Below are 14747 nucleotides of genomic sequence, written 5' to 3'. Positions count from 1 at the left end.
AAAGATAGATAGAGATGATAGATAGATATATAGATAAATGACAGATAGATATATAGATAAATCATAAATGACAGATAGATATATAGATAGATGGATAGAAAGATAAATAGATACATAGAAAGAGAGAGGGAAGGAGAGAGACAGAGAGAAAAAGAGAGAGACAGAGATAGATAGAGAGAGAGAGCGAGACAGAGAGATAGAGACAGAGGGGCATATTTATCAAAGCGCGAGCAGACATGATACGATGCAGCGTATCATGTCCGCTGCACATCGATAAATGCCAACAGCATACGCTGTCAGCATTTATCATTGCACAAGCAGTTCAGCAGAATTGCTTGTGCAATACCGCCTCCTGCATATTCACAGGCAATCGGCCACTAGCAGGGGGTGTCAATCAACCCGATTGTATTCAATCGGGTTGAATTCTGTCCGCGGCCTCAGAGCAGGCGGACAAGTTATGCTTCATAACTTCTGTTCAAGGGGCATCAAGCTCCATTCGGAGCTTGATAATTCAGCCCCAGAGAGAGAGAGAGAGAGAGAGAGAGAGAGAGAGAGAAAGAGAGAGCCAGAGAGATATAATGATCTAGATAGAGGGAACAAGAGTTTTCTCATACCCCTGCTGAGACCATTTACTAACAGTTATATATGAGTTGATAAAGTAACTATGTCACAGGGTTTAAAGTCCAACACATTCAACACAGCCTATGGGGCCGATTTATCAATGTCTGGCGGACATGATCCTCTGTAGCTGACCATGTCCGCCAGACATCGCTGAATGCCGACAGCATTTAACACTGCACAAGCAATTCTGGTGGACAACTTGTGCAATGCCACCTCCTACAGATTCGCGGCCAATCGGCCGCTAGCAGGGGGTTTTAATCAACCCAATCGTATACGATCAGGCGGATTGATGTTTGCAGCCTCAGAAGCAGCGGACAAGTTAAGGAGCTGCTTCTTAACTTAAGAAAGGCTCATGCAGGAACAGTTACATTAGGGGCAATACGGGCCTTGTTAAATTGGCCCCATTGTTTTATGATTTAAGTGATTATTTCATATCTCTCCCTAACTGTCCTTAGCAGAAGTACTTAGTTAAAGAAAACCTAGCTTTAAGCTAGGAAATACAACTTTACCGTTTTTTATTTAAACAACTAATGTAATTTAAAAAATACATCTACATTTTAGAACATACAATTTTAAACAACTTCCCAATTTACTTTCATTTTCAAATTGTCTTCATTCTCTAGGTGTTCTTTGTTGAAAATCAAGTAGAAGACTCAGAAGCGTGTGCAGCAATATATGGCAGCAGTTTTGACTATTTCCTATCCCTAACCTTAACCTTAACATTAAAGGGACATGAAACCCCAAAATATTATTTCACGATTCAGATAGAAAATGCCATTTTAAACAACTTTCCAGTTTGCTACTTTTATTTAATTTGCTTAATTCTCTTGGTATCCTTTGTTGTAGGAGCAGCAATGCACTAATGTGCTAGATGAGCACATTTGAAGAGCCAATAACAGGAGGCATATATTTGCAGCCACCTATTAGCAGATCCTAAGTCTACCTCAGTATCCCTTTTAACACAGCTTATCAAGAGAGCAAAACAAATTACATAATAGAAATAAATTGCAATAAATTGGAAGATTGTATAAAATCACATACTCTATCTGAATCATAAAATAAAAAAATGGGTTTAATGTCCCTAACTGTAACCCTATTGATAGCCATAACTCTATCTCTAACAAATAGTCCCTGATCTCACCTATAAAAATATTGTAAAACACAACCATGTTGCACCTGGACAGCAAAATCTTAATACTACTAAATTTACTTGCTACGTGGCACCCATGGAAATGTAACCAGTACCATATAAACTTAGAAGTGTGGAAATAAACAACAGTGCAACCCAAATCTAAGGGTATTATTTATTGAAAAAAAAGTGCACAAATTATATCGAACTTACTGGTAGAAGAAGATAAAAGCAATAAAAAAGTTCCACTCCGGACGGCTATTTCTAACCGCTTTTCAGCTTCACATCTAGATCCAAAACCCGCATCTGTTACAGGTGAATGGGCCTACGATGGCCATGGCGGCCCACTCACCTGTAACAGACGTGGGTTTTAGATCTAGATGTGAATGCCGAAAGGAAGCAGTTAGAAATAGCCGTCTGGAGTGGAACTTTTTTATTGCTTTTATCTTCTTCTACCAGTAAGTGCAATATAATTTGCGTACTTTTTTGTCAATTAATAATACCCTTAGATCTGGGTTGCGCTGTTGTTTATTTCCACACTTCTACAGCTACTTACTAGAAATTTGAAGAAATCGCTCTCTACAGTCAAGTTGCACCAGGTTTAGTCCTTGGGGTCAAGTAATTATTGTGTGGACGGACATGATACAATGTAGCGTATCATGTCCACCGCACATCGATAAATGCCGACAGTATACCGCCCCCTGCAGATTTGCAGCCAATCGGCCACTAGCAGGGGGTGTCAATCAACCCGATCACCTCAGAGGTGGCGGACGAGTTAAGGAGCAGTGATCTTAGGACCACTGTTTCTTAACTTCCGCTTCAGGCGGAACTGAAGCGGAGTGGGTCGGAAGCAGCATTCGCTGGTTCATAAATCGACCCCCTTATCTGCACGAGTGCCACTGCAGGAGATTACCCACACAGTGAACTACAACGGACCGTTATTGTTTGGAGACACAGATCCACCTCTTCTATGGAATACCAGTTCCGCAAGAACTGAGCGCTCATTTGTAAACATTTATCCTATAATGTAAGATAGTCACTGTTTAGCACGATATTCAAATCACTTGAACCACAAGGTGGCATTAATAAAATGATCTTTGTGTGATCCATTTAAAGTGCCATAAAACAGGTTGAGATCTGTGCATATCCTAAAAGGGCTCATTAAGTAAAAAATAGTTTGCATTAAAAAAATTGTTTAAAAATTGCTGGCAAGTATTTTAAAATAATCTTCAAATATAAACAAAAATACTTAAATAGCCATGCTGTCTGAAGTACTGTTCTCCACCCCCCTTATCAGTGTTTAGACACAGGCATTGTATTTCAACTGAGTTCACAGCTTCTAGGCAGCTCCAGCAGATAAACACTGTGCACATCTGCATTCTACCAAAACAACAAAATATATAGATACAGCCATAGAAGGAAATGCGTGGGGGGAGTTAGAGCTTTATCTCTATCTCAACTTGTTTTATCTCCCTTTAAGCACTTATATGGTTGAAATAGATTGGGTCATACTCATATTTATTTTACCCACTTTTGAATCCTCTTGCATAATTCCCGGTATTATATTTAATCACTGAATTTTATTGTGCTGTGTTCAACACATATTTATTTATATATATTTTATTGTATGTATATATATATGTATTTATAAATATATTTATTTTCATTTTGTTTCATTATATTTTAATATTAGTATTTGGCCCCAGTAGCACATTTATATATTCCTTGCTTACCTTTATATAATACGCCTCCTTATCATCTAAGATTAGTTCCAAGTATCCACTTTTTGAATGTCTAGAAGATTCAAGTTTTCCTAAAAATGATATAAAAATAAATCATAAGGCTCAGTTGTTTTCAGCCATTTCTTTGTCTTCATCAGTTTCATATTTGTTTGACTTCTAAATTGCTATATCTGTAGTTGCAGTGTCATGTTATACACATCAACAATGAAATGTGTACAGGTGCATTTCAATTTGAAATATAAGCATTTTGCAATATAGTTCCATCAGCAAAAATGTTGGTTAAGCTGGCAGTAATTGCTTCTGAAGACCTAATTTGTGTTATACAAGCAACTGCTGACTCTCTTAGAGGGTGTGGTGCTTGAATATGTGCGTATGCCACTGAAAAACAGCAATACCTTTTACTAGACGCATTGTTGCTAATGAAAGTATATTGCAAACATGCAAAATATTTTTTTGCATTTACTAGAGTGGGCAAATAAAATGTTCCCCCTGTTGGTAAATTATAGCAATATTTTCCAACCCTAATACTGTTCCTGGATCAATAAGTGATCAGATGTAGCGATGCCCCCTACTTGATTATTGCGCTAAACCCACCATCCAACTGAATCTTTTTCTTCGGATGTACAATCTTCATCTTAAATTTCCTTTGTAAGATATTGAAGTGCAAATCGATTCCAACGTCCCTCTTAAACTCAGATTTTGGGGTTCCCATAAAAAAGTGGCAACTTGCTTCATTTGGAAACCAACCATCCTTCTAATTAACAAGAGAATATATATGAGAAAAGAAACACAGCTGTGTATAGATACTTATTATGAGACATTACTACTGTACAATTTGCAAAATGTAACCACCAATCAGCAAGCGCTACCCAGGTGCTGAACCAAAAAAGGCACCGTCTCCTAAGCTTACAGTCTTGCTTTTTCAAATAAAGATAGCAAGAAAACAACGAAAAAATTGTAATAGGAGTAAATTAGAAAGTTGTTTAAAATGGCATGCTCTATCTGAATTATGAAAGAAAAAAATGTGGGCTTTGTGTCCCTTTAAAAAAAATCACAATTTCTGTGCAAAATTACATGAAAAGAGAACAAAATAAATAATGAAAATATATTGCCTAGTTGTTTCATTTTACATAACTAAATATTTTATATAAAAATGTATAATTTACTTAAGATATTTAACTGTTTGACTGCTCTTGCTCTAGAATATTTTTTGTTCTTAAGCACCTGAGAAACATGGTTGTATGAAGCCTCTAGGAGATACTGGCGCAGACCCTTGTCCTGTTTCCTTAGGGTAATTGATGCTTTTGCTGGGCCGGACAACGGTAGCGGTAACAGACTGGGAGTGTCAGGATAGGACAGATCCACGCATGGCTGCCAGCCCAGCAGTTTAGACACTGAAGATAAAGGTACAAGTAGATATGTGTATAAATAGGTATATTACAAACAGAAAAAAATCAGTGAATCACCATCACCATTTAAATTCAATATATTTATAAACCTTTTATTTTTTTCTTAACATCCTGCATTTCTAAACCAGAAACGTAATATTAGAGTTCCTCTCCTTTAAAGGGACAGTCTACTAAATAATTTTTGTTTCAAAAGATAGCTAATACCTTTACAGTTATATTAATACACTTTTTACCTCTGTGATTACCTTGTGTTTAGCATCTGCAGACTGCCCCTTATTTCAGTTCTTTAGACAGTCTTGCATTTTAACCACTCAGTGCTGACTCATAAATAACTCCACGAGAGTGAGCCCACTGTTATCTATACGGCACACATGAACTAACGCCCTCTAGCTATGAAAAACTGCCAAAATGCACTGAGATAAGAGGTGACCTTCAAGGGCTTAGAAAGTAACATATGAGCCTACCTAGGTTTAGCTTTCAACAATGAATACCAAGAAAACAAAGCAAATTTCAACATAAAAGTAAAATGGAAAGTTGTTTAAAATTACATGCCCTATCTGAATCATGAAAGTTTAATTTAACCCTCCATAGTTATCTCTTTGTAGGCTCTGTGCAGTTTTGGGGCATATGAGTTCATGTGCCAAGACAAACTGAATTCCAGCTTCCATATGTTAACCCCTTTGCTGACTTAGTAAAATATTCAATAGTAAATCCTTCTTCCATATTTGTATAACTCATGTAGGCAAACTCATTAACCCAGCTCACTTCAATGCCACCCACAAAAAAAGCAAACCTGCAGATCAGCCAATCAAGCCTTGCAGAGGTATATTCTGCATCTGCTGATTGGCTAATAACTATGACCTCTATTTAAGAAAGTCTGGCGGACCTAATACGACAGTGCGGATCAGGTCCGCCAGACCTCGCTGAATATGGCGAGCAACACGCTCGCCGTATTCAGCATTGCACGCCGCCCCCTGCAGACTCGCGGCCAATCGGCCACCAGCAGGGGGGTGTCAATCAACCCGATCGTACTCGATCTGGTTGATTTCCGGCGATGTCTGTCCGCCTGCTCAGAGCAGGCGGACAGGTTATGGAGCAGCAGTCTTTGTGACCGCTGCTTCATAACTGCTGTTTCTGGCGAGCCTGCAGGCTCGCCAGAAACACGGGGCATCAAGCTCCATTCGGAGCTTGATAGATAGACCCCTATACATGCTTTCCTGTAGGGGACAAGTCAGTATTTCTTCATTTCACTGACAAATTAAACATCTTACATGTTTAGCTGCTGGTCTGTCATATCCATGAGGGATTTTAGTTTAAAGGGACACTGAACCCAATTCTTTTCTTTCACAATTCAGATAGAGCATGACATTTTAAGCAGCTTTCTAATTTACTCCTGTTATCAATTTTTCTTCGTTCTCTTGCTATCTTTATTTTAAAAGCAGGAATGTAAATCTTAGCAGCCAGCCCATTTTAGGTTCAGCACCATGGATAGCACTTGCTGATTGATGGCTACATTTATCACCAATAAGCAAGCATAACCCAGGTTCTCAACAAAAATGGTCAAGCTCCTATTCATCACATTCCTGCTTTTTAAATAAAGAAAAAATGATAATAGGAGTAAATTAGAAAATTGCTTAAAATTGCTGCTCTGTCTGAATCATGAAAAGAAAAAATGTGGGTTCTGTGTCCCTTTAATAGTAAATTTTACCTTCCTCGTTTAAACACGATCTTCTTTCCATTTGATTTCTGGGATTATTCATTTTCTTCAGCCCGTCTAAGGTTACAAGATACAGTTTGGAACTGTTAAGAGAAGGAGATGTGAATTTGTATTTAATGACACACACAATTTATCTGTAGTGTAGGAACTTTAATTATTTTCAGTTATTTTGTGTGACCAGTATAAAGGGACAATGTAATAAGCAGGCAGCTGATATACAGTTCATTGTATTCAAATGCAGAAACATCCAATCAAATGGTGTGGGATTTCTCTCTCCCACCATTAATGGGAAGTGGATTCTTCCTTTTGTTTACAGAGCTTTTTTTATAAAGAATACTGCAGTATTTATTTCTTCAGTATAGGTAGAGGTTTCAACTGGCCAAAACAGCTATTTCAAATGACAAAATAAAGGTAAATTAGTTATTTGTAAATAGTTTAAAACTCTCCAGCAGGTAAAATGGATCATTGGAAACAGATTAAAAGGAACACAATTTTACAGTAAACTGACCCTTTAATGTCCCTTTTAGGGCTGCAACTAACGATTATTTTCATAATCGATTAATCGGCCAATTATTTTTTCGATTAATCGACTAATCAGATAAAAAATAAATCATTTTTCCCTATATTTAAAATAAAAATCCACATACTGAGTGTTATAAATAAAAAAATCAGACTACAACTTTACATTAGCATAACTGTTGGTCCAATATTTAAGCAGCAGAACAAATTTTTATAATTAAGCTAAACAAAACCACAAACTGTTTGAAAAGAGGTAGAACTAGTAAGAGATAAACTACCACTGTTTATAGCATTCTGGTATTGACTCTTTCAGAAATTTTTGGCAAAAATGTCAACATGACCACATGCTCCTGGCTGAGGCTGGCTCTCATTTTTGCAAACTATTTTGCCTGCAGCAGAGAAGAGGCGCTCAGATGGTGTTGAGGTGCCTGAGATGCATAAGTAGGGTTTTGCCAATTTCACCAAGGTGGGCTATTTATCTTTGTTAGCTCTCCACCAATGCAAGGGGCCTCTTAACAAAGTAAACCTGGACTTCATTCTGACATACAAATATCTTGAATATCTATATGCAATGGCAAACAACCAGCTATAAGGTTAGGGGAAAAAATATCTAGTCCACTCTTAAAATAACAGATATATACTTACAGAGGTTGAATTTGGTACATATTCCAATTAATTACAAATATAAAAAAACAAAAAAAGGCAAAAGGGCTAAAGACTTTGGGGCATATGTATCAAGCTCTGTATGGAGCTTGATGCCCTGTGTTTCTGGGGAGCCTGCAGACTCGCCAGAAACACCAGTTATGAAGCAGCGGTCACAAAGACCGCTGCTCCATAACCTGTCCGCCTGCTCTGATGAGGCGGAACGACATCGCCGGAAATCAACCCGATCGAGTACGATTGGGTTGATTGACGCCCCCCTGCTGGCGGCCCATTGACCACGAGTCTGCAGGGGGCGGCGTTGCACCAGCAGCCCTTGTGAGCTGCCGGTGCAATGCTGAATACGGCGAGCGTATTGCTCGCCGTATTCAGCGATGTCTGTCGGACCTGATCCGCACTGACAGACATTGATAACTAGGGGCCTATATATCAGTAACAGCAGTAACAGGACACACATTTATCTATAGAGTACATATAATCAGCAATAGCAAGCGATCTGCAAAACATTGTACAAACAGGTAATAGTGACATCAATTCATATAACAAATACCATCAATCTGGGGCTAGGTATAAATAACAAGCTTGGCACTATATCATGCAAAGCATAGTCCCAAATCACCTGATTTAATATAAACAATACAAATTATGACTCCTATTTTATTTCTGGGTTGCACATAAGACAGGAGTAGCTGTAAACTTAAAAAGAAACTTAGTGTCCTGAAAAAGTGAAAAGTAAATGTCTGTAGATGTCCTTTAGGCTAAGGGCATAACCATAAAACACACTACCATGTGCAGGAGCTCATTGGAGTAAAGCAGATGGTGCAGTGCACAGACAACTAATTGCAAACCAACTAATCGATTATGAGATTCGTTGACAACTATTTTCATAATCGATTATTATCGATTATGCCGATTAGTTGTTGCAGGCTTGCAGCTCTAGTCCCTTTATAACACACTATGGTCACATGTGTAGATTGGTCGTCTTTTTTTCCCACTCAAGACCTGAAGGCAGATGTATTATAAAAAAGTATATACTACAAAGTGATAGGCTGTGCAGTCAGTGTGCATGATGTCAGAGCAAATAGTGATAAGGCAACTGGTCATGTGCTTAGGCTTAAAGGGACATTCTACACTACATTTTTCTTTGCATAAATGTTTTGAGATGATCCATTTATAGCCCATACAGGTTTTTGTAAAAATGTTTAGTTTTCAGACTCCTAACCCGAGCCCCAAAGTTTTTTAGAAGTAGACAGTTGTCTACCTACTCCAGCTGGCTCCTGTTTGTGTAAAGGGCCTTTTATTATGCAGGTAAGGGGGGTGTCTGCTCTTGTTGCTTTCCAGACCATTTCAGTGGGTGTTACTGTGATGGCAATCGCATTGGATGGCGCTGGTGGGGGGTGGGGTACCTGGGGGGTGTGGCCAAAGAAAATAAAACAGAAAAACCTTTTTTTTTTTTATTAATCTGATTTAAAAAACTTTTTTTCTCTGATTAGACAGGGGAGGCGCTGCCTCCCCTTCCTCCTATTACTGCACGTCACTGCGGCTGTCCCAGCCTAATCTTTTCAACAAAGCTAAACTGGGAGCTTTTAAGTAAGTTTTTAAAGGTTTTATACTGGATTTTTATATCAGTATCTGTGCATATTATTTATAGTAGTGTCTATTACATGCAGTTATATGAACATTGGTGTATACTGTCCCTTTAAACCTAGAGGCATGAGGTCATACTGAAGAACTCTTTTTATTTGAAGATTGCAAACTAACAAATGGTAAAATTCTCTAACATAAACTAATGATGTTATCTCAGCTCCATCTAGGCACTGACTGTTTCAGCAAATAGAATATAACAACACCGGGGTCAGCTACAAATATGAAATATCATAAAGCAATTTGTTAATGAAATGATATTTAACAATAGAACCCTAAAAAAATACCTAAAATTAAGAATTTCCATATGCTCCTCTGGGGTATTCAGGAAAACTTTTAACTCTTGTCCTCTTTTTACTTGGATTCCTCCATCCAAACTGTTCATCGCTCTTATTCCAGTTTCCCATCTCAGGCCAATTTTCCCCAGGGTCCCCACGGTCCCCATTTGAGCTGAGAGCTGGATTAAAGCACTATCAAAAGAAATAATGCAAACTAGTACACATACACCATAATGCAGTAGGGGTATTTCAGAATACATATATATGATTTGGCAGAAAACTGATGTTAATCATGCCGAGTTTATGTTCACACGTTCAAAAGCCATAAAATAAAGAATTTAAATCCCCCAACTCCCACCCCAGGAGATTTTTGATATAATCAATTACATAAATAATGACATCACAACCAAATCACTTAAACATTTTGCCAAATTCATTAATCCAGTACAATTAAAAAACTCTAAATTTTAAGTAAACTGTGAGAAATATCTTATTGGGAAACGTAAGTTAAATCGATATTGTGTTCACTGTTTATTTTGCCTGCTTTAAATATAATTACCTTTGCAAATTACACTTTTTAATGTTCCCCAGGGAGATAGAAATGCACAATGCATACTTAAGTATGCATCACTTTGCATGAGCCAGATACAGGCTGCACAGCAATTCTTTGGAGAAGTGCACAAGCTCCTTACCTTGGTTTTATATATCCATTAATGAAAAAATGAGATTGCTGCTTGAAATCCATGTTCCCTCTGATTTTGATGTTTGTTGATGCTGTAGCATTGAGAGAGAGCTGGACAGGAATTCCAGAGATAACTGGGAAGGTTCCTTCTTCTGTGGCCAAGCTAAACCTCTTACTGTACTGAACCTCCTGGCCCTGTGCCACGGAACAGAGGAAAAGTAACCGTATTATATACAACATTGTAAAACAGAATGAGTACTAATATGTGATATTAATATATGCACGAAGACGGTGAAGAATTGATGGCATCCATTCCATTGGCAACATAAAAAATGGCAACACTTAAGATGTCCTGCGATATTTAGCACAATTCAGAAACTTATTGGGAAGGTTTAAGGTTAATGTTTAGGGTCACAGTTAAAGCTATGTCTAGAGTAAGGTTTTAAGTTACATACAGCTAGATTACGAGTTGTGCGTTATGTGTGAAAAAGCATCGCTATGGCTCTTTTTCACTACCGCTGGTATTACAGGTGTTGTAGGTATAGCTGTACCGCACACCTTTTTGGCCGTCACGCAACGTAAGTACCGCACTTTTTAAAAAGTTATTTTTCAATGGGACTTCCACAGCGCCGGTATTACGAGTTTGCCTGGCAGGCCAAAAAGTAAGCGGTACAGTCTATAACTACAAGATCTGTACCGCCACCTGAAAGTCAGTAGTTATGAGTTTTACGTTACAAAGCTGTACCATAAAACTCAGAACTAAAGTGTTACAAAGTACACTAACACCCATAAACTTCCTATTAACCCCAAAATCGAGGCCCTCCCGCATCGCAAACACTAAAATAACATTATTAACCCCTAATCTGTCGCTCCGGACATCGCTGCCACAATAATAAACATATTAACCCCTAAACCGCTGCACTCCCACATTGCAAACACTAGTTAAATATTATTAACCCCTAATCTGCTGCCTCCAATGTTGTCGCCACCTACCTACACTTATTAACCCCTAATCTGCTGTCCCTAACATCGCCGCAACCTACATTACTGTTATTAACCCCTAATCTGCTGCCCCCAAAATCGCTGCCACCTAACTACACTTATTAACCCATAATATGCTGCCCCCAATGTCGCCGCCACTATACTAAAGTTATTAACCCCTAAACCTAACCCTAAGTCTAACCCTAACGTAACCCTAACCCCTAATATGCTGCCCCCAATGTCGCCGCCACTATACTAAAGTTATTAACCCCTAAACCTAACCCTAACCCTAACGTAACCCTAACCCCTAATATGCTGCCCCCAATGTCGTCGCCACTATACTAAAGTTATTAACACCTAACCCTAAGTCTAACCCTAACGTAACACTAACCCTAACACCCACTAACTTTAACATAATTAAAATAATTTTAAAAAAAAAATTACAATTAATACCTAAATAATTCCTATTTAAAACTAAATAAATACTTACCTGTAAAATAAAACCTAAGGTAGCTACAATATAACTAATAGTTACATTGTATCTAGCTTATGTTTTATTTTTATTTCACAGGTAAGTTTGTATTTATTTTAACTAGGTAGATTAGTTATTAAATATTTATTAACTATTTACTAACTACCTAGTTAAAATAAATACAAATTTACCTGTACAATAAAACCTAACCTGTCTTACAGTAAAACCTAACATTACACTAAAATTAAATAAATTATATTAATCAAATACAATTAGCTTAATTAGAAAAAACAAAACACTAAATTACACAAAATAAAAAAGAAATTATCAAATATTTAAACTAATTACTCCTAATCTAATAGCCCTATCAAAATAAAAAAGCCCCTGGCTTCGTTGAGGACTTCTTGCCGCGTGGATGAGGACTTTGCCGGCTGGATGAGGATGGATGTCCGGTCTTCCAAAACTGTAAGTGGATCTTCGGGGGTTAGTGTTAGGTTTTATTAAGGGTTTATTGGGTGGTTTTTATTTTTAGCTTAGGGTTTGGGCAATAGAAAAAGAGCTGAATGCCCTTTTAAGGCAATGCCCATCCAAATGCCCTTTTCAGGGCAATGGGTAGCTTAGGTTTTTTAGATAGAATTTTATTTGGGGGGTTGGTTGTGTGGGTGGTGGGTTTTACTGTTGGGGGGATGTTTGTATTTTTATTTTACAGGTAAAAGAGCTGATTTCTTTGGGGCAATGCCCCGCAAAAGGCCCTTTTAAGGGCTATTGGCAGTTTAGTTTAAGCTAGGGGATTTATTATTTGGGGTGGCTTTTATATTTTGATAGGACTATTAGATGAGGAGTAATTAGTTTAAATATTTGATCATTTCTTCTTTATTTTGTGTAATTTAGTGTTTTTTTTTGTAATTTAGTTAATTGTATTTGATTAATGTAATTTATTTAATTGTAGTGTAAGGTTAGGTTTTACTGTAAGACAGGTTAGGTTTTATTTTACAGGTAAATTTGTATTTATTTTAACTAGGTAGTTAGTAAATAGTTAATAACTAATCTACCTAGTTAAAATAAATACAAACTTACCTGTGAAATACAAATAAAACCTAAGCGAGATACAATATAACTATTAGTTATTTTGTAGCTAGCTTAGGTTTTATTTACAGGTAAGTATTTATTTAGTTTTAAATAGGAATTATTGAGGTATTAATTGTAAAAAAAAATTGGAATTATTTTAATTATGTTAAAGTTAGTGGGTATTAGGGTTAGGGTTACGTTAGGGTTAGACTTAGGGTTAGGTTTAGGGGTTAATAACTTTAGTATAGTGGCAGCGACATTGGGGGCAGCAGATTAGGGGTTAATAAGTGTAGTTAGGTGGCGGCGATTTTTGGGGCAGCAGATTAGGGGTTAATAACAGTAATGTAGGTTGCTTCGACGTTGGGGGCAGCAGATTAGGGGTTAATAAGTGTAGGTAGGTGGCGGTGACATTGGGGCGGCAGATTAGGGGTTAATACATTTATGTAGGTGGCGGCGACATTGGGGGCGGCAGATTAGGGGTTAATAAGTGTATGTAGGTGTCGGCGATGTCGGGGGCGGCAGATTAGGGGTGTTTAGACTCTGGGTTTATGTTACGGTGTTAGGTTTAAACATAAAAAAAAATCCCCATAGACATCAATGGGGCAGCGTTATGGAGCTTTACGCTCCGTGATTGCAGGTGTTAGCCTTTTTTTAGCCGGCTCTCCCCATTGTTGTCTATGAGGAAATCGTGCGTGAGCGCATAACAGCAGCTCAAAGCAGCACTGGTATTTGTGTGCGGTATGGAGCTCAACTCTGCCATATCGCCCGCAAACGCCGGCTTTTTTTAAACTCGTAATACCAGCGCTATAGGAAGTGAAATACCACCAAAAATGCTGCGGTCGTTAATTTCCCTATATCGCTCAAAACTCGTAATCTGGCTGAGTGAGTGCAATTGGTAACGGTCAGACATTGGGGTAGGGCTATGTTTAGAATTAAATGTAGGATTAGGGGGCAAGGATTATGGTTAGGGTCAGGGCTAGACATAGGGTGAGAGCAATAGCGAAGTCGGCAGGTACTGCATCAGACCCAGTTAGGTAAAATCCAAGAATAATTTTATTAGAACATCGTTATAATAGGCAGACAGACATGTCAGGTATAGAGAACAGACAGTCTGACATGTTTTGCGCCCTCTAGTGGTGCTTACTCTTAGACTACAGTCTATGGGAAATATTTATCAAAGTGCGAGCGGACATGATATGATGTAGAGTATCATGTCCGCTGCACATCGATAAACACCGAGAGCATACACTGTCGGCATTTATCATTGCACAAGCGGTTCACCAGAACTGCTTGGGCAATACCTCCCCCTGCAGATTCGTGGCCAATCGGCCACTAGCAGGGGGTGTCAATCAACCCGATCGTATTCGATCAGGTTGATTTCTGTCCGCCGCCTCAGAGCAGGCGGACAAGTTATGAAGCAGCGGTCTTTAGACCGCTGCTTCATAACTTTTGTTTCAGACTTGCCGGAGCTTGATAATTCGACCCCTATGTCTCAACCTGGTCTCTTTATAGGCAGAGAACAGCAACATATTAACTATTTCACTGCCCAAAGAGACCAAAAAAAACTGTTAAAAACATCAATCATCAATATAGATACAGGGTTAGCATTGCATAATATTATAGCAGGCGTATAAACATCAACCCAGTGACTTAATAGATTCCATGTATGCACAAAGACAGATCAAAAACATCTCTGAAAATGGAACATGATATTAAAGGTAGACAAAGGTAATGGATAAATGTTAAATGAGAAATATGCCACTTAATCCAACAATTAACAGATTAGCTACAGTTTAGCAACATAGTGGATAATAAAGTGGATAAT

At 38.1% G+C, this 14747-nt stretch overlaps 1 protein-coding gene across 1 annotated transcript in view; it reads right to left on the bottom strand.

The window, feature by feature from the left end:
- The window catches only part of LOC128641740 (uncharacterized), a 383379-nt gene that overhangs the window by 230909 nt on the left and 137723 nt on the right, over positions 1-14747 (bottom strand). Inside the window, exons 18-23 of the mRNA XM_053694265.1 lie at positions 10412-10596; positions 9729-9911; positions 6610-6701; positions 4717-4886; positions 4087-4246; positions 3484-3563 (exon numbers count right to left, since the gene is read on the bottom strand). Coding sequence (XP_053550240.1) covers positions 3484-3563; positions 4087-4246; positions 4717-4886; positions 6610-6701; positions 9729-9911; positions 10412-10596 — 870 coding nt within the window. The remainder of the gene's footprint in view (positions 1-3483; positions 3564-4086; positions 4247-4716; positions 4887-6609; positions 6702-9728; positions 9912-10411; positions 10597-14747) is intronic.

The sequence above is a fragment of the Bombina bombina genome, chromosome 11 (assembly GCF_027579735.1).
Source record: "Bombina bombina isolate aBomBom1 chromosome 11, aBomBom1.pri, whole genome shotgun sequence".
NCBI lineage: Eukaryota > Metazoa > Chordata > Amphibia > Anura > Bombinatoridae > Bombina > Bombina bombina.
Note: the sequence above shows the minus strand (reverse complement) of the source record. Positions and strands in the feature narration are given on the sequence as shown.